At 42.2% G+C, this 23365-nt stretch overlaps 1 protein-coding gene across 6 annotated transcripts in view; it reads right to left on the bottom strand.

Moving 5' to 3' along the window:
* The window catches only part of Pde4d (phosphodiesterase 4D, cAMP specific), a 1301793-nt gene that overhangs the window by 259700 nt on the left and 1018728 nt on the right, over nucleotides 1–23365 (bottom strand). The window contains exon 1 of one of the 6 annotated variants that reach the window (XM_006517647.3): nucleotides 10050–11158. The exons of the other annotated variants lie outside the window; for them this stretch is intronic. Coding sequence (XP_006517710.1) covers nucleotides 10050–10114 — 65 coding nt within the window. The 5' untranslated portion in view covers nucleotides 10115–11158. Of the gene's footprint in view, nucleotides 1–10049; nucleotides 11159–23365 lie in introns of those variants that run through there. 6 annotated transcript variants of the gene reach the window in all.

Here is a 23365-nt window from a genome sequence, read left to right as displayed (position 1 = left end):
TTTAATTTCAGCACTTGGGAAGCAGAAGAGGATTGGTCTCTGAGAGTTCTAGGCATAATGAGTTTCAGGCCAGTCAGGGCTACATAGTGATGCCCTACCTCAAACTAAAAACAATCAAGAAACAACAACAATGGAAAGAAAGTAGATTAGGAGAAGAAAAATGAATTTACAATTTAAGACACAAATTACAGGTATTTATTTAACTGTATGATTTGAAAAAAAATGTAATGACCAGAGTGTAGTTACTGTAGTGGGGTGAAATGAGACCCCATTCTTTTTAGAAGATTCTGGAGGCCTTGTTCTCTAGAGCTCCCAGTTTTAGGAAGCTATGAGAGTGAGTCTGTTGGTTCAGCGTATAAAAGTTCTTGTTGTAAAGGTGACCTAAGTTCAATCCCTGGGAACTACATGATGGAAGGTGAGAACAAACTCCTTTGAGTTGTCCTCTGATTTCTACACATGTGACACAACATATGAACACACACACACACACACACACACACACAGAGAGAGAGAGAGAGGGAGAGAGAGAGAGAGAGAGAGAGAGAGAGAGAGAGAGAGAGTGTAAATGTAATTTAAAAACTTAAGTTATACTAGATGTGTCTGAAATGACATCAAGGTCCATTACAAATCAGAGTTACAATCAGCTTCATACATTTATGTGCTGAAGTAGACTAGTTCTCAAATGCCTATTTCACTTCAAAAGCACGTTTTAGAGTTTAAATGCTTTTATCCAACAAATTCATTTACTATGTAAGCCTTGCTATTGGTTCCAACAGCTATTCTTGATCTTACTTGACCAGAAATGTTAAAGACTAACAAAACGTTGACAGCGGCTAGCCGAAACTAGGGGTGTGGAGAAATAGATTATAGGTTCTGTTCTGTGGTCCCATTTATTTAAAAAGAGTTTATGGTTCTCCAAATTGGCCCAGTGCCAGAAAGGAAGAAAACAGTGCAATTTATAGTCTGACCAGAGCAGGAGGGTCAATGAGCTGAGTGACTCAGGAGGAACTAGCTAGCTCTCTAAGCGATGGAGCTATATCAAAGTCCACTCTTTATTTCTTACACATCTCTAGGGTCCACGGTTGAAGGACTGGATGCAAAATTTGCGGGGGTGGGGAGGAAGACTATTAAATAAGCAGAAAAGGGAAACATGTTTTCATATGCTTGAACTGTGGAGGACCGAAAAAGAAGGCTAAGTAACATGTTGCTGGCCACTTTTTGTTAATATCTCCAAGGAAAACCAGATATAACTGAAGTGTAGATAGTGAGGGAAAACAGACCATCACATCCAATAGCCAAAGCCACGGGGAAAGGTTAGCTGTAGACAGACCAGGGTTTTCCTGTAGCTGCGTGATTTTTCTAGCTCTGCAGCTTCAATTGTACCCAGTATGGTTGCTGTGATGAGACCAAGTCCAATGCCTGACAAGCCGGCTGAGCCAACTGAGCGGATGTTCAGTCTACTGTGGCTATCATCCTTATTTGGTCCTATTCAACTGCTCTAGTGGATTTAGGGACCACTGTCCCTAGCTGGCTGGTGATGCAGCCATAGATCAGGTCCCTTACATTTGGAGACAAAGTTGCAGCAGCAGCAGAAAAAAAAACAAAAAAACAAAAAAAACAAAAAAAAAAACAAAAACAGTCACAGCAGTAGAGGCTTATGACATGTAAGAATACCACTGGCTGCAAGATGACAGATTTTACAGTGAATTATTCTAAGTAAAATGGTATTATGTTAATTCCTTGACACAGAAGAATAAGTCCTGTGCCACATTGTAGTGGGGTGACATCATGGATACTTGAAATTATAATCTTCTGGATTCTACATATGCATGAATGTTTCTCATAAATTAATTACACAGAGCTGAATGACTCATCGGCGATATATTTTAAACTGGAGGAAAAATTAGGTACAATGGGGGCAGTCTTATCTAGGAGGTCTGAAAACAATCATGTACAGAAACTACATCTAATGAGACATTTAATGAGTCACATTGGTGTCATTTACAGTTTGGAAGGAATATTTTAAACTACAGAATGAAAAGAGGCTAGGAACACCAACTTTCAAATGCCAGCAAAGAGACGTTACTTATCTGTTTTCATACCCACTGATAACCAGGGGTGATGGGTTAATATTTAAACTAGGAGACTAGAATTAGGTATAAACAAAGGTTTCTAGTCTTGTGGGTTAAAAACACCAGGACTAGGATACAAGAGTGGAAGAAGAATGAGGAAAAAGGATGTGATTTTGAGGCCAGACTGGGCTATATAACAATTCAAGGACAGCCTAAATTACACAGTGAGATCTTATCTAAGAAAAGAAAAGTCAACAAAGCAACTTGACAACCAACCAAACTAAACCATCAGGAGTGTGTGTGAGCGCACACCACCCGTGTGTGTGTGTGTGTGTGTGTGTGTGTGTGTGTGTGTTCCACCTGTCTTCTAATTTCTTGTACTCTCTCAAGTGGAATAGAGACACAGGATGACTTTTACTCTGTGTGTGTGTGTCTGTCTGTCTGTCTGTCTGTTTGTCTGTGTGTATGTGTCTGTGTATGATGTGTGTGTGTATGTTCCACCTGTCTTCTAATTTCTTGTATTCTCTCAAGTGGAATAGAGACACACGATGACTTTTACTGTGTGTGTCTGTGTCTGTGTGTGTCTGTGTCTGTGTGTGTCTGTGTCTGTGTGTGTGTCTGTGTGTGTGTGTGTGTGTGTGTGTGTGTGTTGTGACTTCTAACGCAAGCACTCCCGTGTCAGCAGTGTGATTAAACAGAATAGGCTGCCAGGAGGGTAGAAGGCGGTTTCTGATCTAGATGGGGCCTCTCTGGAACGCTTCCTAATCTTTGGTCATCCTTTCCCAGCTCTTCCACTGACATCTTCCCCTTGTATTTTGGTACTTTTTTATTCTAAAGAACAGCTTAACCTCTGGGTTCCTTCTCACATTCACAGCCTCCCCCGGTAGCCTCGATGCTCCTAGGAGACCAATCACTATAAACTACTTAGAATTTATGTTTCCCCTGCTGTGCTAAGAAATTGTACCCACAAGTCCAGCAGTTCTCCCTAATCTTTATTCTTTCGGAACACTTCCTAGTTCATGCCAAACCAGACTGCACAGAGAGGCACTTACTTGGACACCAGAGGCATATCTCAGGCACTGCCTCAGTTATTAACATTTAACTGCTGTTCATCATAGATCCTTATCTTTTGTGGTCACATGAGGTCTCAGTCCTTCCCAGAATCCCTTATCCCTGAAGAGAGAGATTATTTTTTCGTTTACATTTGTTTATTTAGGGTGTGTGTGATTGTGAACGCTATAGTATGCATATGGAGGTCAGAGAACAAGTCTGTCTCTTCTCATCATTGGGTGTTGAACTCAAGTCACCAGGCTTGGCAGCTAACACACTTAGTTGCTAAGCTACTTCACAAGACGAGAGATAGAACTTTAGCTGAAGAGTCATCTTCAACCCCTATGTATAATCGAACATGTAGCATGACCTTTTCTTCCCTCTCTCTTTTCCCTCCCTCCTTTCCTCCTCTCCTCTTCCTCTCCCTCTCCCTCTTTCTTCGGCAAGGTCTTACTACTTAGTCCAGTCTGTCAGACTTCAAAACTTCCTATCCTCCTGCCTCTACCTCCTGAATCCTGAGATCACAGACAAGTACAGCTCTTAGGTTGGCTTTTGGTAGACTCTGCTTCCTTTCCAGCTCATTGGAGTATAGCTGGGCCACCACTGTTCTTGTTTTATGCCGGCTCTAGGGCCTTCATATGCTCAGCATTACTGTTTTGCAGAGGATCTCTGTGAGTCTCCCAGGCATCAATCAGTCCAGGAGATACATGAAAACTGCAGAAAGCCCCATAAAATCCTTCTCTTTCAGCTTCACCCTCTCCTTTGGCTTAATCTTACACGCACCAATTGTGAGCACCTAATTTTATGATGACATACGGCCCCAACACCTTCTTTTGCAATAAATCCCATGCTATGATTGGAGTACCTGCCAGAGGGACGACTGTGTGGGCTTTCTTTACCTCTGATAAAGGCAATTTTTTAGTCATAGGGGCCAAACCATCACTCCCACAGCGCGATGGGGAAGAAGGGAGTTCGAATTAGGTCTAGGTGCTACTACACACAAGAAAAGATCTGCCTCGTTTCTGCATGTCCCTGGGGAAAGCACTGCACATGGTGCTATTTACCGGGAACTTGATTCATCAGTAGAAGTTGGAAAGAGCACAGGACATGCTGAGATGCAGAAGCCAGACTAAAGACAGCACTCTCTTTGGAAGTACTTAGTTCTATCTAACTCAGCACTTCCTTGCCAGTCATCAGGATCACTCCTGATCTGTCCATCACACACAGTGTTAATGAGGAACGATAGGCTCTTTCCTGACAAGTCTAGCACAAAATTCCAAATAGAAGCATGAAATAACATAGATATTAAACTATGATCACCCTTAGTTATTCTGTGGTTTCTTTTTGAGCCGTGTCTATGACTCTAAGCCAGCAGCTCTTAACCTCCCTAATGCTGTGACCCTTTAATACAGTTCTTCATGTTGTGGTGCCTCCCAACCATAAAATTATTTTGTTGCTACGTCATAACTGTAATTTTGCTGCTGTTAGGACTGGTAATATAAAGACCTGTGTTTTCCATTGGTCTTAGCCCAACAGTTCATGTTAGAACCAGAATGAAAAATGGCTTATTTGACTCTCTAAATTTATGACATTAAAAAGGCAAATGCCTTTGCAATGTGTTTTGTGCTCCTCTTGTTATGTTTTAAATAACATGCAAGGTGTCCCAATCACTTCTAAAAGCAGTACATATACATGTCTGCTGCAATACAGATAATATTTTAACATAAATAATTAGATTAAACACATGCACCCTGTGGCCTATAAAGCACTTTGACAGTCAGTCACCACTCAGGCAAAACCATTTGTATGTTGGAAATGTAGTAAGTATGCAAATTCCATATATTATTCCATTCACAAAGTTTCTAAGATAAAAGACAACACAGGCAGGGAGCTTATATACTTCTCAATGGTGAATATTTAACAGTTTGAAACTTCATGCAAAGTCTTAGACATTTTCCTTTTGTGTTTCTACCTTAGAAGAGCTTGCATAGAAGAGAATTAAACTTTCTAATACAATTAGAAGGATGGTCTGTGGCTCCATATTCTCCTTGGTAGGAGGACACAGGTGGCCTGACTCATAGCAGTGCAGAATATAATGGGCTTAATGAAGGAAGTACAAAGATCTTTCAAACAGACAGTATTCAACACCTAGCCCCAAACTACATCAGCTCTCATGCTTCTAAGATGATAACTTCTACAGCTTGTGGTACATTTAGCTGTACTCATCAGATGGCCAATTTTGTAGTCACACACACACACACACACACACACAAATGCTAATTAAAAAGACATTAGAGGGGGGCGACTTGCTGAAGTGAGAAAGAACATTATCTTTCAAATGGGCACACTCGGGTTCTGTTCCCAGCCTTCTCTGGCAGCTGCCAGTTCCAGGGCCTTGCCCACATCATTTTCTCATCTGGAGAATGTAGATATACTAACTCCCTCCTTCCAGTGGCTTATGATGTGTCGTACATTCAATTCTTCCATGTTCTCATTCACAAAAGGCCCTCCGTAAGATGAGAGCTACAAGCAGCATTATTAGTGTTATTAGAGGAACGCAACAATAATTATCTGTTTAGTTTCTAAGAAGAGGACAGTAGTGGTGTGAGCAACTATGTACATTATGTAAGTTAAATTGAAACAAGGACAGGTGAGGATGAGCTGGGGGGATTATAAGTAATTATTCCACCACATATTAATCAGGGATTACATCTCTCTCTCTTTCTTTTATAATACTCATAGACTAGTCATGCTAGTCTAATCAAATGCTTTTTTTTTTAACCATGGTCTTAAAGCTAAAACATCAATGCTCAACCAGCCTGAAATTTTATGACCTTAGGAGAAGAGAGCTAATTAAAAAACCAAATAACAAAGTGTAACCATTTATTGGTCTGAGTTGCAACGTAATTCTGAAAATGTTATCAGCTTTTTATTGGGATGCTTAAAAATTTTGGACCCTGGGGAAATTGTTCATATATAATTATATATAAGGATGTAAGGGTGTGTGTGTGTGTGTGTGTAAAGCTTAGCTTGTTTAAATGCAAAATCAGATTTTTAATGAAAGTTTCACGAGTGACACTTTTCTTTTTTTCTTTTCTTTTCTTTCTTTTTTTCTTTTTTCTTTTTTCTTTTTTCTTTTGGTTTTTTTTTTTTTTTTTTTTTGGTTTTTCGAGACAGGGTTTCTCTGTGTAGTCCTGGCTGTCCTGGAACTCACTTTGTAGACCAGGCTGACCTCAAACTCAGAAATCCGCCTGCCTCTGCCTCTGCCTCCCAAGTGCTGGGATTAAAGGCGTGGGCCACCAAGCCCGGCGACATTTTCGTCATGAAGAAGAGAACATGCAATGCAGAATTACTGTGAAAAGCCTGCAACCTCCCAATTTCCATTCCTTTTATTTTTCACTCTGTAAAATACCCAGCATCAAAATGTTGGAAGAGAGCTTCCAGGCCCTTCCTGCCTATAAGTAGAGTTTATATGTTCAACAATAAGCTTAAAGTTTGCTTCATGACAGCTGCAGTCGTGTTTAAGGGCTCCAGCTCTGTCACTAGATCACACAAGGATCTTAAGAATAACAAGGGACTGCAGACATGGTGAGCTCTGACAGCTGGGGAGGAACAAAGGCAGTTTTATTTACAAGTGGTCACTTATGTTTTGAAGGCCAACAAATAGCTTGGTTCCTTTACTTAAATTAAATCACACATTTTAATTAAACTAATAAAATCATATCACTGATATGTAGCTATGAAGTAAATCAACATTTGAGACGCGTAAAGTTCAAATATTAATGGAAATGAAATGCCATGTTCGGAGGGGAAGCTGGAGAGATGACTCAGCAGTTAAGAGCACTGGCTGCTCTTCTAGAGGACCTGGGTTCAATTCCCACTACCCACAGTGGGTAGCTTACAACCATCTGTAACTCTAGTCAGTTTCAGGGTGCATGGCACCCCTCAGGCAGACATAAATACAGGCAAAACATCAATGTACATAAAGTTAATCTTTAAAACAGTAAATGTCGTGTTTTATTACATAGAATTTGAAGACTAAATATCGATACTGAAGCAACAGAAATAGAAATACAGACAAAGCCTCAGCAGCAAACTTACTATTTTTACTAAATTCATGAGAACAGGGCTGGAGAGAGATGGCTCAGTGGTAAAGAGCACCGGTTTCTCTTCCAGAGGTCCTGAGTTCAATTCCCAGCAACCACATGGTGGATCCCAACCATCTGTATTGGGATCTGATGCCCTCTCTTGGTGTGTCTGAAGACAGTGACAGTGTACTTACATATAATAAATAAATCTTTAAAAAAAAAAGAAAAATTTAAAAGAACAGCAAAGTATACATTGAAGTTTTTCAACTCATGTTGTAAGTGTTAAAAGAACGTGTGAGAATCTGTGTCAAAGCCTCTTTCTGCTGGAACATAATATGTAGTCAGTATTTGAGGAACAGCCGCAGACTAAATACGCAATCCTTATCCTTAAAATCTGACATATATTACAAGAACACAAATAGAATAATTTCATTTTTTAATTTATGAGGTTTTAATTAAAATTAAGATTGTGTAAGGCATAAGGAGAGTGAAATATTGTGAATTTGTTATGTAATCACTCATGACTGTGCCATGGGTCCGATTAAGGCTATAGCCAGCAAGTGAAAGTAGATGTCTTGGTACAATACATATGGTGGGGGCAACAGATAGGAAAAGAGCAACAGGAAGTCATCTGAAGCTCTGGATACTTGCTTAAGACAGATAAAAACCTTCTAAAGATAGGGTTTGGGTTTGGGACATTCCTGGAGAAGGTCGGCAGATTTGGAGAAAGTGGGCCACTGAAACAGAAAATAGATTTACCTAAGCAAAGAAAGATGGTGAAGTCAAAAGATGAGCTTCTCAACAAACAAACAAACATATTAACAAATAAATATACATTCTTGGAATGAAGGAAAATAAAAGGTAAGTTAACAGGTTTCTTTCATGTAAACTCAATTATAAAAGAACAAGATGGCTAAGGAGATAGAATGGCCACATTATCAAGCTGAGCTTCCCATTGCTGGTGGAGAGGTACAGAGATGTCAACTTTGAGGTAGTGGATGTATACATTAAATATGTGTGCGAGTGTGTGAGTGTGTGTGTGTGTATATGTGTGTATGTGTGTAGGATGTTTAAAAATAAGCATAAAAGGAAGAACTGTTTCTAGTCCCATAACGCTCACAGTTCTAATTATTTGAAGCATACAGGGATGTACTCAATCAAGCAGTTAATCAATGGTCTTCAGTCACATGTAAGCTTAACCAGAGATGCTTCCGTAGTTCACAGTTCTCTCTAGAGATCAGAAACGTTACAGTGACATTCAGTTATTATACAAAGATCACTTTAACAGCAACACCATGTAGATTTTCTCTTTTGTTTTAAGGTTAAGGGGACTCCCCAGCAAATCAGTATTTTAATGAGTCTTTCGAATTGTGGCTCTACTTGTTGACTATCTCAGATAGCTTAACATAATAGAACAGTCTGTGACAATGACTTAAGCACAAGGCTTGTCTGTGTTACTAACTACAGCCAGCTGAAATAAATAAATTATTGTCACTTGAGCCCTGGAGTTAAAAATAAATCTTCAGGCTATTTATTTAACTGAGATCTTTTTTTCCACTTATTGGTGATATAAATCATAAATGTGTGAAACCCATGTATAATCTGACTGCCGTGTCAGAGGTTTACATTAGCTACATAAATTTATAAAAGAATTTTATGTGTTCCCAGTAATTTTTTTGTTGGGGAATAGGGGGAAAAAAAAGGACCTTGCAAACAAACATATCTGCAGATACAAAGTTTTCTTTCACAATCAACTCATAAAGCTATCTAATGTAGTCTTTAAAAAGGAATGGTCAACATCATAAGAAGGAGATTCTTTTTCTGGAATTTCTTAAAATTCACAGAAATACAATGGAGGGCTGCATTTTTATTTCCAGGCTACTATGAAGTGCTGGTATGAAAAGCAGCAGTCAGCCAGCGCTGGGCATCCTATGCAGATAACTCATGTATTTCCATGTGAGTTTGTTTGCTTACATAATACATCCTGAGTTTCACTGCCTGCCTGATGCTACCTCAGTCTTTGCTTTTATTTCCCTTTCCCGAGCATGATTTTTTTTTCCACATCCAAGAAGTGAGCTGATTTGTTCACTTACAACTGTTAACGGAAAGGATTTCCCTCAGAATTAGCCATAGAGAATTCTATAAATAGCTATTCTAGAGCCCAAACTAATTTTATTGGGAAGTTTTCTCTAACGACCAGATGTATATGAGCATATCAAATTAGGATTAGGGAAAAATAGAATGTATATTAGATTCAGTTGAAGTGGACTCACATTTCACTAAAGTAAAACTTTTATATTACCTACAACATATTACTAACAAAGTGAAGAGGAGGTGCTTGGCTGAGAAAGAATTTGATATGCTCGTGTTTAGCCTCGTGGTTTTATCTTCCAGGTGCTTTTTCTATAAGTCATAAAAGATCTCTAGCATCATTAACTCCTAACCCTTGGCAGCAGCCAAGGCAACCTTTCCAGTTCTCAAAAAGGAGGGAGAAAATAGGCCACCAAATCAGACAGTGAGAACTAGCAAGCTTTCATTAAAAACAAAAAACAAAAACAAAACAAAACCCCACTGCTTTCTTCTCTCCCTTAAAAGTGACTCTTAGATAAATGACTATGGCCCATAAGGAGTTACACACACACACACACACACACACACACACACACACACACACACACTGGATAGAACAGACAGGTTAAGGAGGAAAATCAGGAATGTAAGGGGGCTGCCAGTAATAAGTTTTCCCTGAAAGCTTTCACATCACACCTCATCAGCAATTACTAAGCACTTGAGTTCTATGTCAGTCTTAAAGGGGAAGAAGGAGAAAGTAGCACTTTACCAAACTGCCTCCGTTGTCCTCAGGGAACTTGTAGACCTGGATCTTGGCTTCATTATAATGCTCATTTTGAAGAGGGGAGACACAAAATGAAAAAGGGAAAGGGAAATGTTCAAGTCTTCTGATCAATATTCATCAGCGGGCTCTCCACAAAGAAGGTTTGGAGGTTTCGCCACGGGCTGGGAAGGCTGCCTCCTGCCTCAGCTCTCAGTGTCGCCGGCAGCAGGCGGGCTTTCCTCTTTCATGCCCAAGCCCGGGCTCTTCCGAAGGGAGTTCCTTCTCTGCCTGCCTTGCCCACAGAGGAACTGAATTTTGAATCTCTTCTTCATCTGGGTCACAAGGGAAGCCAGCCCAGCGAACCGGTCACTCAATCTCTTTTCTGCAATTCCATAACAACGGACTTAGAGGTTTGTTCCCCTGGGCACTCACTCAGGTAGAGCAAAAGGAAAGTGCCTGGCAGCCTGGTGACACGCAGAGGGCGAGCTGTCAAGGAAGTTTCATTTCAGGGCGATCAACCGCAGGGACAAAGCTCTCTGCAGCGCAAAGGAGTCCGCTGGAGGAGCACAGCTCCGTGGGCTGGGTGGCCCGAGGTACCTGCCAAGCCAATATCCGCTGTGTCCCCTGAGAACGCGGCTGCGAGTCTTTGTGAATGAGAATTACCATCCAGTCTCACCAGGCAGAAACTATTCCTCAAGGGCTGAATGACGTCTGTGAGAAGGCAGTTCAAAACATCGCAGGGAAGTGAGAAAGGGAGGAAAAAAAAAAAAAAAAAAAAAAAAGCGCCCAACCCGGCCTGGTCAATTGCTGACTTACAAAGCAAAGGGGCGGAACTCTGAATGCAGAATGCAGGACAGCAAAGCAGCCACGCAGACAGCAGAGCTCTGGAGATTTTCAAGGCCATGCCCTCCTCTGGAAAAGCAGCTGTCTGTGTTATTCAGAAAGGACCCCCTCCCTGAGCACCTTTTTAAGGCACACACCCCTAGCCATTGAACTTTTCTTCTCTATCAAAAGTCAAAGAAACTACCTCAAAATCACTTTTCTCCTGCTACCACGTGGCAACGTGAACAGAGAAGCTAAGGGGACTTGAAGACTCAGCAGAAAGTCATTTCCATTATACAGAAAAAAGAAAACAAAAAAACAAAACAAACAAAAAAAAAAAAAAAAAAACCAAGCCATGCTTTATTTGTGCCGATATGTGAATTGGCCCTTGGAAATTCCACAAAGCATCAAGGTAGCAGGCCTCCTTGAATGAGGTGCAGCTGGGGTATTTAAGCTAAGAAATCGAATGTAACTTGTTGGGCAAGAGGCTACATGCACTACAGCTGCCTTCTTGCTGTTTTAGGACCCTAATTTTTTTTTTTAATGACACATAAATGTCATTGATTTGTGTATGGAGACTTAGGTCACTTGGCTTTTAACAGTGCTTCAGAAAGGGACTTTGTGTCATTCCTAATCTTTACTATTTTCAAGACCTGTTCTTGCCCCACGGGTAGCATCTGAAGTAATTAGTGGTACAATACCAAGTGGTTATCCGTGACGTCATGTGTATGTGTATGTGTGTGTGTGTGTGTGTGTGTGTGTGTGTGCGCGCGCGCGCACGCACGTGCGTACTATATATATATATATAATATACATATTACACTAAACAAATGCAGTAGGTAGCATTTATATATGTTTGTACTTATAAATATGTAAAAAAAAATCTAAGAAAAAGAATTTGAGAGGTAATAAGAGGTGACATACAGATTGGAAAAAGGAAAGGGAAGGGGTGATGTAATTATATTTTAATTAGAATTTTTAAGTACGTAAGAAAAAAATACTCTTCTTTATGGTAGCTTCTCTGTAAGCTGGTCCCAGTTGCTCCTGACAGAAGTAACATTTCCACGCCTTCTCTCCTATCCGTCTGAACATTTACACAAAGGATATATGTTCCTCTGGGTGTGCCGACTTCAATTATGTTGAAGGTGAATTATCAAGCGTAACTAAGCATTCGGAATCTTCAATGACATTAGCCAAGCATTGCTTCGCCAGTCTGACGTGAACTTGGTATTTATTTAGCATTTGGAGACAGGATGCTGGATTGTGGCTGTGACCCACCCAAACAGCTTGGAAAACTGATGTAGAAGGAATGAAGTCGGCGGAGACTGGGGCCTCTGATGACAATAACAGGCTGTTCGCACCTCAGTGGCCACTGGCGATTTTGTCTTCTCTGGGGATTCTCAGACTTCATAAAGTAAATGTCAACAAATTGCTTCCTGACAGCTTCTCTCCATAAGCCTCCCACTTTTCCTGTACTGCCCAGGGACAGTCAGGCCTTCTTAGACCTGACCGTCTTTAGAATATTGCTCATACATTAGTATATTTCATGCAGGTTCCCTAAACACATATTTCTTTTCTTTTTTTTTTATTTATTACGTATTTTCCTCAATTACGTTTCCAATGCTATCCCAAAAGTCCCCCATACCCTCCCGCCCACTTCCCTACCCACCCATTCCCATTTTTTGGCCCTGGCGTTCCCCTGTACTGGGGCATATAAAGTTTGTGTGTCCAATGGGCCTCTCTTTCCAGTGATGGCCGACTAGGCCATCTTTTGATACATATGCAGCTAGAGTCAAGAGCTCCGGGGTACTGGTTAGTTCATACTGTTAAACACATATTTCTATAAATTCCAAAGAAGGCAGGGAAGACACTACTGGCGTGTGTGTGTGTGTGTGTGTGTGTGTGTGTAATGGGGGAGTAGGGTGTTTATGGATGGTTTACCCTTATTTATTTTGTGAACTTAAAAGTGATTCAAAGGAGGGAAAACTCCAACCTAAATAAGATTAAGCAGTTCTGTGTAGAACCCTTTTCCTTGTTTCCAGGTTTACCAAACATCTTCCTTGTTTCCAGGTTTACCAAACATCTCCTGGTTGTCCCGTAGAAAGATAATGCTGACCAGAAAGTTCAGGGTCTGCGTGCGGAGTACTAAGCTCTCCAGGAGTAATCACCCCTGCGGTCCTCTATCCGCAGAGAGGATACTGTCTCAGTGAGATAACTTACTTTACTGCCACACCCTTCTTTGTCACACACACAGCAGGAGCCAAGTAACTTACTCACCTACAATTACCCTACCATCCAAAAACCGTTCTCAGAAGGCCCCGCCACCCAGCTGCCAGGGGGCCTCTACTAACGCTGAGTTCCAGTCTCATAGGGGCTACTGCACGGCTTCCCCGCTCACCCAGAAACAAGTACTGAGCTGGGAAATCTGAAAACAGGGAGCAACTAACCAGCTGGGGGGGGGGGGGGGGGGGCGTGGCACAGTGGAATGGCACGTGGAGGTTGTCAGTACAGAGGAGGAATGGCCCATCTACCCTCAGGCTACTGTGATTTAAGTCTGTAAATTTTGGTTCTACCTCTAACACTAAAAGATAGTGACTGACTTAAAATGGAGTGGCCCCCTTTTTGTTAAATGCCATCCCTATCCTAAGGTATATTACTTTTTAGTCTCATGAAAATTTCAAAAGCACAGTTTAGACAGCTGAGCATCTTCTTTGAATCAAGGGGATACAGCCTCCCTGCTTTACACGAATGTGATAAGTCCAGGTTGGCAAGGGTGCCTGGCCATGGAGAACTGGGTCTTCTGAGGCACACACCTTTGTCTACAGAGTGAGGAGGAGGCAAAGTGGATGAGAAGTTGGCACTGCCTCAGTTTCCCTGATCTACTTGGTTGCATAGTATTCATAGCCTGACTTCGAATTGTTAGTCACTGCCCTTTGATGGATTGCTATGGGCGGGGAAAAATTAATAGGTCTCCTTATCTTGTCTATATTTTGTTGAATGCAACCACCACAATTTCATTCGTTAGAACACTACCTAGTTCCTCCATATTAGCAATGGACCTTTATTAGCTCCTTGATATTTGTATCCTTCCTCAGTCTCATCTTCAGAAAGTAAGCTAAATTTATAAAGCACTTTTATATCTATTCTAAAAATGGTTTGATATGCTGGTTATGTTTTCTCTGAAGTACAATTGAGTATTAATAGCAGGATATTGCCGTTAAATTACCTAACACCTATCTCACACAACCTTTAGGACCCACAATGCACTGCAACAGCTCTCAAGGGATGTTGTCTGCATTCCAGTGGATTGGCTGTATCTGCAGATATGGTTCCCCTCTCCTATCATTCAAGAATAAGTGTAACTAGTGGAGCTGACATTTATCCATAACATGAATTAAATATGAGACATTAACTGACACCAGTTGAGTAAGGCATTAGGAGTGATCTTTAACACATAATGTAGTTTTTCTCAGATAATCTTACTTTACAGTACCCTGCCTATAATCTAGTCTTCTGCCCTTTCAGTAAACTTCTACTTTCAGATTATAATAGATACTGTCTACTTTCCAAACTGTCAAGCACAGATGCTCTCAGAGCCATACTATGAACTAAATATTCAGGCCTGCCTTACGTACTGAACGACAGATGTGCCAAGTCAACTCTTTAGGAAAAATGACTATGGACATCCGTTTTTACAGTTTCCTGGTATTCTACACAGTGTCTGAACCTTAATGAACACGTCCCTTTGAACTCTTGCAACATTTCCTTGTTACTGAGAAGTGTCGTGCCATTCTCCTTTGTAGAGGGGGATTTTGAGTTGCTTCCTAGTGTCTCTTTTTAATCTTATTACATTCACTGTACATACATCTGGATGCATTGCTTTCCTATTGACAAGAGATTCCTGAATTATCAAGATCTTAGGAAGTGCAGGGTACTATATTTTGGAGGCTACTTTTAGACTTCCTGCTATCCTCTCCTCTATGCTCAGTGTATTATACTTCACATGGTTAGGTTTTAGGTGGCATACAGTCCTAATGGCTCATCATATCCCTGTAAGGAAGACACAAGAATAATAGTTTCATCTCATCTCTTCTCCTCTCTTCTCTTCTCTTCTCTTCTCTTCTCTTCTCTTCTCTTCTCTTCTCTTCTCTTCTCTCCTCTCCTCTCCTCTCCTCTCCTCTCCTCTCCTCTCCTACCCTACCCTACCCTACCCTACCCTACCCTACCTTCCCCACTCTCTCTCTGAATGTATGTGCCTATTTTGGCATTGTCCTATTTTTCCAGAGAAGGATCTACACTTGCTTATAAATGTTTCTGGTGTGGGAGGAGATGGATCTGAAGGTACCAGTGATGTATCTGAGGACAACCATTTTTCCTCCTGTTTGCATGACTACCTTGCTTCCTTGGCCTAGTATTCTTGAACCCATCGTCTCTGAAATGGGAAGTGATATAAATCACCATGCTGAGAACGGCTATAGGTAAATGGATAGTCTACCCACACTCATGTGTCCCCTATTTTTAGAGGAGAGAGAGAGAGAGAGAGAGAGAGAGAGAGATCTTCCAAGACTCATTTGCAGCATTGGGAGCAGCTCAGCCTTCTGCATTATGGTCCCCCTTTATTTGGTTATGTCATTGGCCATTTTTCCATGCACAGATATATATATTTTGACCAGGATTACCGACATCTGCCAACTTTCTCAAATACAAACAGTCCTTTTGTCGCTGTTGTTTTGTTTTCTTTTGTTTTTCCACTGGGGACAATGATTATTATTTTGATTACCTTTTTTTAGGGCAAAATTAGAGAGCACAATCTATTTTGCACTGTAAAAAGTTAGAAACCCACAAGCTTCCCTTTAAAAGGAAGTCATCGCTTGTCTGCGGGAGCTCCTATCCGTTACACTCCTCTTTATCATACAACCATAGCTTGATCCCCAGTATCTTGCAACGGCAAGCTTTTAAAAGACTTTACTCTCATTATCTTTAAGTCCTCCATGTGGTGTATGCATTTGCACGTGGGTTCGTGCAGGAGAGTGCTGGTGTGGGTGGAGGTCACAGGTGTGGGATCGCCTGGGAGCTAGAGTCACAGATGGCTGTGAGCTGCCTGATGTGGGGTGCTAGGAACTGAAGATGGATCCCTGGGAAGAGAAACTGAAGAGTTATCCTCGGGAAGAATAACAAGTGCTCTTAACAAGTGCCATCTTTCAAGCTTCTGAATACTAAATTTTTTTTTAACTATTTACAGTTTAACTTATTCTGTGTACATTATGTAGCCAACTTCACTATCTAGCTGCAGAAATCCCTTCGCTAATTGAATACTTGTGCTCACTAAACAATAGTTTCTAGGGCCTCTCCTCGTAGGCCCTGGCAACTGTCACCCCTACTTTCTGTTTCTACGAACTTCACTAATAAGTATTCTGAAGGGAATAATAAGCCCTAAGTTCTAGTGGTAGACTGCTGAGCCTGGTATGGCTGTGAAACAGGGCCCTGGTCTGGTGTGTGGTGTGTGGTGTGTGGTGTGTGTTGATGGCTGCTGTGGGAGTAAGGCTTGTTTGTATAAGAATGTACATATTTTACATTCCTTTGAGGAATATCCTCCCTATTGATAACTCCATGATAATCTTAGACAGCATGAGTCCAGGAGGCAAAGGTATGGCTAATATCTCAGCGAAATGGTAAATGCTGCATCCTTCGGGACAGCCCTTAAGGCTATGGAAAGAACCCTAAAAACATGTTAGAAAAATACATAATTTCTCAACTATGCAAAAATATAAGGATGTAATATGAATTATGAGTGATATAAAGGAACAGAGGTAGCTAAGTTGTGAGCTGGCTTGTCAGAAAGATACAAAGACAGGCAGATCCAAAGGCAGGCAGATTTCTGAGTTCAAGGTCAGCCTGGGAGACTACAAGGTTAGGCCCAGGTGTGGTAGAAGTGGTAATTTCAGGGTCTGTGCTTAAAGCAAATGCAGACAGATCTCTGAATTCTTTTGCAATGTTAAGAAAAATGTATGCTTGCTATCTCCAGAGAATCAAAGGGCTGGGGGGGTCAAAGAATACTGATTTATAAGATAATCAAAAGGAAATTTTTTTTCCTTTTTTTCCCCCAGGAGTAAATGACTGATTGGTATGTAAAATAAAAGGCTGGGCCTGTGTTCTGCAGGAGATAATTTATATAGAGAACTTTTTAGGATAAGGAAAGAATGGCTTGGAGAACTGCCACACACACAAGCAAGAAGGACAGGGATAGAGAGATATCTTAGAATAGCAAACCAGAAGAATATAGACCGAGAAGTCTCTAGAGAGAAAACAGAACACAGAGAGAAGCAGGCTGGAAAGGCTCTGTCAAACAGAACACAGGTCATCAGATTGGAGCCATGATTTGACTTCAAGTTGTTCTTTTCCCTGCTCCTAGACACCCCTCCTTCAGAACCTCTCTCTAAGCCGAGGCTGGACCTTAGGAGTAGACTTGGGATCTCCACTTAAATTCTTTCTGGATAGCTATCTCTGGCAGAGCACAGGTCTTTTATTTTACAGATAGATCCAGTCAGCTTTCACTAGTTCCCTACCAATTATCTGATTGACTTTGAGGATGAAACATCTTTGTCTTGACCAATACTTGGTATTTTAAGATATGTTACCCATCTTTGCTCTTGTTTAAATACACGCATTCTGATCAAACTGTAACTTCACCCATTCTGGAGCCCCAGTGGTCTTCTCTGTTTAATCAAGTGATTCTTAATTCCTGATACCAATCCCCAAATATAACATATATTAGGTAGAATATATTATATATATATTTGTGTTTAGGTTACAGGTAACAATCAATAATGGAGCCCTTCTTTTTGAGCACTGTGAGAAAATTTGTGGTTTTTATTAAAACAGGGTTTTAATCCTTTAATCCCAGCACTGCAGAGGCAGAGGCAGAGGCAGAGGCAGAGGCAGAGGCAGAGGCAGAGGCAGAGGCAGAGGCAGAGGCAGAGGCAGAGGCAGAGGCAGAGGCAGAGGCAGAGGCAGAGGCAGAGGCAGAGGCAGGCAGATTTCTGAGTTCGAGGCCAGCCTGGTCTACAAAGTGAGTTCCAGGACAGCCAGGGCTACACAAAGAAACCCTGTCTCGAAAAAAAAAAAAAAAAAAAAAAAAAAAACCAAACCAAAACTGTTCAAAGAAGTTTTTTTTTGTTTTTTATTTTTTTAGTATAGAATAGAGTTTATTTAGGGCATGGGGAGAGGACTTAAGAGGGTAGCAGAGGCAGACCAAGGCAGAGAGAAGGAGAAAGTAGAGAAGTAGGGGCTGGCCATGGCCACATGGAGAGAGGAAGAAGGGAATGGGGAGCAAGGGGGCAAGAGCTCAAAGAAGTTTTAATGATAATACCACCCCTCAAATAAGTAATGGAAAAAACTCAGAAACCAAACTTCCTTCAGAGCTCTGTATTTCCTTTTTTGGATGACATCCCCCTGCACATGCTAAGAGGAATGGCACATTAATATGGCCAACTGATCCTTTGCCACACATTACAAATGAGTTTTCTTTGACATAAAACATCTGTTCTTTGAGATAATGCTTAGCAATTAGAAAATGTCTGAAGGATCAGGTAAGAAAGAAGACGCGGAGTCAGGCTGTCTGGGTCTAATGTCAAACTCTCCTGCTCACTGGTTGGTTATCTCAAAAACTGTTTAACTTTCTCTCCATCTCTGCTGCCTCAGCTATGAAGTGGAGATAAAATAGACTTTCATGAGGATTAGGAAACACAGACAACTTTAGCATGCCGCAGGATATATACTAAGCACTCAGTTGAATAATATTTGATATTAAAAATGTGTTTGAAAAGGAAAACCGATGTGATTTGGAGGAAAGCAGATTGAAAACTTAAAGAAAGCAGTGCTATTTCGCACAAACACTGGATTAAGAGTTGAGTTAGAAATCATTCTTACATTTTCATCCTAGTTTGTATCCAAACGTCCTGGCTACCTTTACAGAACCAATCAGGTATAGTTGTCCTGCTTTCCTTTCTTCATCAAAAGTTTATTTCCAAAATTGGGTTATCTTTCAAAGACATAAACTATAATAATGTATTCGATTTTCTGATAAAAAAAAAAGTGCACTATTTCTTACAGAGTAACTTCCGGCCCCCTTTGTGGGTGTGGCCACCATTTCAGCCTCACGCCTGGGATTAGTTTTGAATGAATGTTCCTGGGAAGTAGCCACCCACCTCTCTGTTAAAAGGTTTTGTCAGGCTGATGCACAAGCTGTCCCCTCCACCACGATTCTTTTCAGAGGTGTGTTTGCCCTTCCCTGACAGGGTTAGCCTTCTGGCTTTTGCCTCTATTATTCCTCAGGAATTTACTTAGGATTCTCCTCCCCTACATATCTGTACAACACTCCCTTCAGTGTGCTTATCCACTCCAGAATCACTAAGTTTATCTTCATCTGCCCTAGCTACTCGTAAACGAAGGCACTAGTTATTGTTAACAGTTATCTGTCCTGAGAAGACACTTGGGTGGCCACAGTGATGGGAATTCCCTTGAAAGCAGGTATTCAGGGTAACTAAGGAAGAGTCTGGTTTACTTCAAAACAGAAGGAACCCTGGGTGGACACTCCTTTTACATATTTCCTCAGTCCTTTGCTTCATGGCTGGCATTAAGCTTCTGGAGATGGATATTGTTATTATCTTCCTCTCATAAACCTCTATTCCTAAAAGTTACGTCAGCACCTCTCCCCAGCGCCCAAATAAAACAGAGATCCTACTACATTCTTAAGATAGAAAGTATCCACTTGAAACCAAGGAACAAGTAGGGCAGGGTCTGAAAGACCTGTAGTTAGTTGGCAGATGTCACTCATTGTCTCTCTGAAGAAAGGAAAGATTCTTTCCTAAGTACTCAGCAGAGATAGCCTTTAGTCCAGGGAAAGCCACTCATTGAAGACTGCAATGGGGACTTTTGGAAAGCTCAACTCTAAGAAATGACTTTTCCAGGAAGTTCTTCCCTCCAGCTTCGGAGGATGCTGAGGAAGGTGCTAAGTGCATGTGGGCAAGTCTACCCTAATCAGTCACCTATTCACTTAAGGATGAGAAGTCTGTCTCCCAGGTGGGAAGCCTGTAACCCCACCAGTTCTCTCTGCTCCTACTTAGAGCCACTAATCAGGAAGTGTTCTTCATGAATTAGCATGTGGGTGTGTTTCTAGCAACTTCCAGAGAGAACATTGTCGACATGCTCATCAAATAAGGGACTTCCTCCAGAGAGTTGAATGGAAAACCAGGGCAGAAGGTGAGCCTTGTCATTCTAGAGAGAGAACCAAAGGACACGGGAGGACTCCATTTGTCCTGAGCTCACCAGACTCAGGGAAAGATGCTGGCTAGGTTCAACCTCTCATTTAACATTTCAGACTTGTGAGTTCAGCACTAGTATTTTTCTTCTTCCAAATCATTGAGACAGCTGAGGTCTAGACAGTGTTCTAAGGCATGGTCAAGGTCTTCATTTGAAACGTAGACTCCGTTACCAAGTCCATGTGCTACTTGAGAAAATCTCAGGCTTCAAGATGAATACACAAATATCACACCGTGCAGAAGCCTCTCAACAGAAACCTGAATCTAAGTTTGCAATTCTTAATTTTACTCAAGGTAGTTCACAGTTTTCAAAGTGGTTCAAGAAATAGCACACCACCTGGAAATACTGAATATAGAAAGGAAATTAAGCGAGTCTTAGATAAAAATGGTCGGCTAGATAAAGTTAGAATCCCTGCCCTAGTTTTCTTGGGTGTCTTTAATATTGAAATCATTAAAAAAATAATTATTTCCATTACATGTGGGGAGCGGGTGTGGCGGCAGTCCCAAAGGCGCCAGGGACTGCAGCTAAGTCATATGACTTGCACCTGACTTCCTCATATAAGACACAAACATCTTGAGTGCTGCGCAGGTGTACCAGGATACAGGTGAATCCAATTTGGTGGAGATTTGCCCCTGCTGCCCTGATTAGCTGAAGCTGCGTGCCTGGTGAGGTGGCGTGGCCTGCTGTGCATGGATGAGAACTGAGAGTATAAAAGGAGTGAGAGGTCCAGGGTTCGGGGGAGATATAAACAGGGGAGATATATAAACAAGGGAGATATAAAAACAAGAGAGATATAAAAACAAGGGAGATATAAACAAGGGAGATATAGAGAAAGAAGAAACAGGACTGAATAAACGTGTGCAGAAGGATCCTGCTGTGGCGTCGTTCTTGCTGGCGAGTTGGGGGCGCGCTCGAGAGTTGGTGCTGAGACCCGGGACGGGACGAGAAGACCCGGGACGAGAAAACCTGGGACAAGAAACATCTTCAGGCACAAGCAAAGACCCCCTGCTACAGGGAGGATTCAGAACTGCATAACGGGGAAGGAGTGGTTAATAAAAGTTCCCGTAAAACAGACTGTTGAGAAGGATCTGGCGTGGATTCAGAACTCTTCAGCTGGGGAACGGTACTGATGAAGAGAAAGAAGAAAGATGAAGACTGAATAAACTGCTGTTAGAAGGACTGGTGGTCGCATCGTTCTTGCTGGTCGAGAGCGGGCGCGACAATTGGTGGCCCGTACGGGGAACCGACTCCCCCACCGAGTTCAGAACTTTCAGCAGTCAGTGGTTGCCGGCAGGGTAAGTTCACGGTGAGTGAAATTTGCGACCCCAGGAGTTTGGGAAGGACCTCGGATAAAATAGAGGTGAGCATAAAGTTGCCAGGAAGTAGGCACAAAGTAACCCAGGAGTTTGGGAAGGACCTCCGATAAAATAGAGGCGAATATAACGTTGCCAGGAAGCAGGTACAAGGTAACTAAAGGTTCATGGCTTTGGGACAAGTTAAGGTTCACGGTTTCAGGATAGATTAAGGAAGTATGATAACCTCAGTGTAGTGATCAAGAGATCCTCGCTGTGTAGTTATGCTTTTTTCTCCCATTGACCCTTTGTGGGTAGGTCTGATAGTTTTGGTCTTGCTTGTTCTGATATATGGACTCTGTTACTGTTTGAAACTGTGTGTAGAGGCAGTCAAGACAGGTCAGAAAATCCTTACAGAGCAACAAGAAAGTATGTCGGAAGAGGAGAAGGGCTTAAAAAGAAAAAGGAAAAAGAAAGACACAGTGTTATCAGGTGGACAGAAAGGACAAAATAAAAGAGCCGAGGCGGAGGAGGAAGGCGAATTAGCTTCTGTGCCTCCTCCCTATGCCTCCTCAGCAGTGAAAACTTGACTCTCGTATTGACTCCCCAGATGGACACACAGGTGATTGAGGTTATGGTCTCATTACCACGAGGTATTGTGTCTATCTCCCCTGGGGATCGACCAGATCTGGTGTTGACTTGGGCGAGAAGGTCTGTTTGTGTTTCCACAGGACCAGACAGAACCTCTTTGGGTGCCGGAGAGATTGGTGAGACGCTACAAGAATGAGGCTCCTGATCCAGTTGCCCCTGTGGATGTGGTGGATGATCCCACAAGCACAAAGGATGGAGCCGAGATAGAGATCCTTTCGGTATTCCAGAAGCCGATACCAGCTCGACATGACATTCAAAATTTTTCCACGCTTTTTGATCCCTAAATTCCCCTTAAAGAGATAGCCCCGCTGGCCATCTATCCCTTGCTTCAGGGAAGATGAGCGGGGATGAGAGCCCTGGGATGTATGCTTGTTATAGTGTGTGTGTGTTTTGTGTTTGGCACATGTGTTAGGTGCAGAGTGTGCGGCCCGAACTTTCGCCATGGTAGCGTAGGCTTTTGCTGCAGTGGAGGCGGGACAATCTCCTCAGATTCGGTTTGCCGCTCTAAAAGAAATTATGCTGCGTTATGCCGTGGGGTGCGAGGCTAAGCACTGCACAGAGGATAGCTTGCTGTTGGCATCCTGTGGAAGGCACGTCTGATTGCATGAAGGTTCAGTGTCCTAGTTCCCTTCCCCCAGGAAAAACGACACAGGAGCTGGCCAAGACCTCTCTGGGTGATGAGCCTAAGGGATGGTTTTGTGTAGGGCCCCTATGCTTGCACACTGGGGATCAGACCTCTACCTTCACCCATGAGGCTTGCTTGCAGCAATTAAGATCTGGCCATAGGTTAATTAACATCCTGGCCTTTTGATGCACCTGCCGCAAGCAAAACACAATCTCCCCAGGTGTGGCTTGGCATGATTGAGAGGTAGTCAGTGATAAGACTCCCTGGGCATGTCACCAACCTAAGACAGGGATCAAACCAATGCTGTTTGTCACCCAAGGACGGGTAAGGGGCATGGCTGCGGGGGGCTTTCTACAGACATTCTCTCTGCCAAAAAAGAAAAAAGGGGGAATTGTGGGGAGCGGGTGTGGCGGCAGTCCCAAAGGCGCCAGGGACTGCAGCTAAGTCATATGACTTGCACCTGACTTCCTCATATAAGACACAAACATCTTGAGTGCTGCGCAGGTGTACCAGGATACAGGTGAATCCAATTTGGTGGAGATTTGCCCCTGCTGCCCTGATTAGCTGAAGCTGCGTGCCTGGTGAGGTGGCGTGGCCTGCTGTGCATGGAT

Source organism: Mus musculus, chromosome 13, assembly GCF_000001635.26.
Source record: "Mus musculus strain C57BL/6J chromosome 13, GRCm38.p6 C57BL/6J".
NCBI classification, from domain to species: Eukaryota; Metazoa; Chordata; class Mammalia; order Rodentia; family Muridae; genus Mus; species Mus musculus.
Note: the sequence above shows the minus strand (reverse complement) of the source record. Positions and strands in the feature narration are given on the sequence as shown.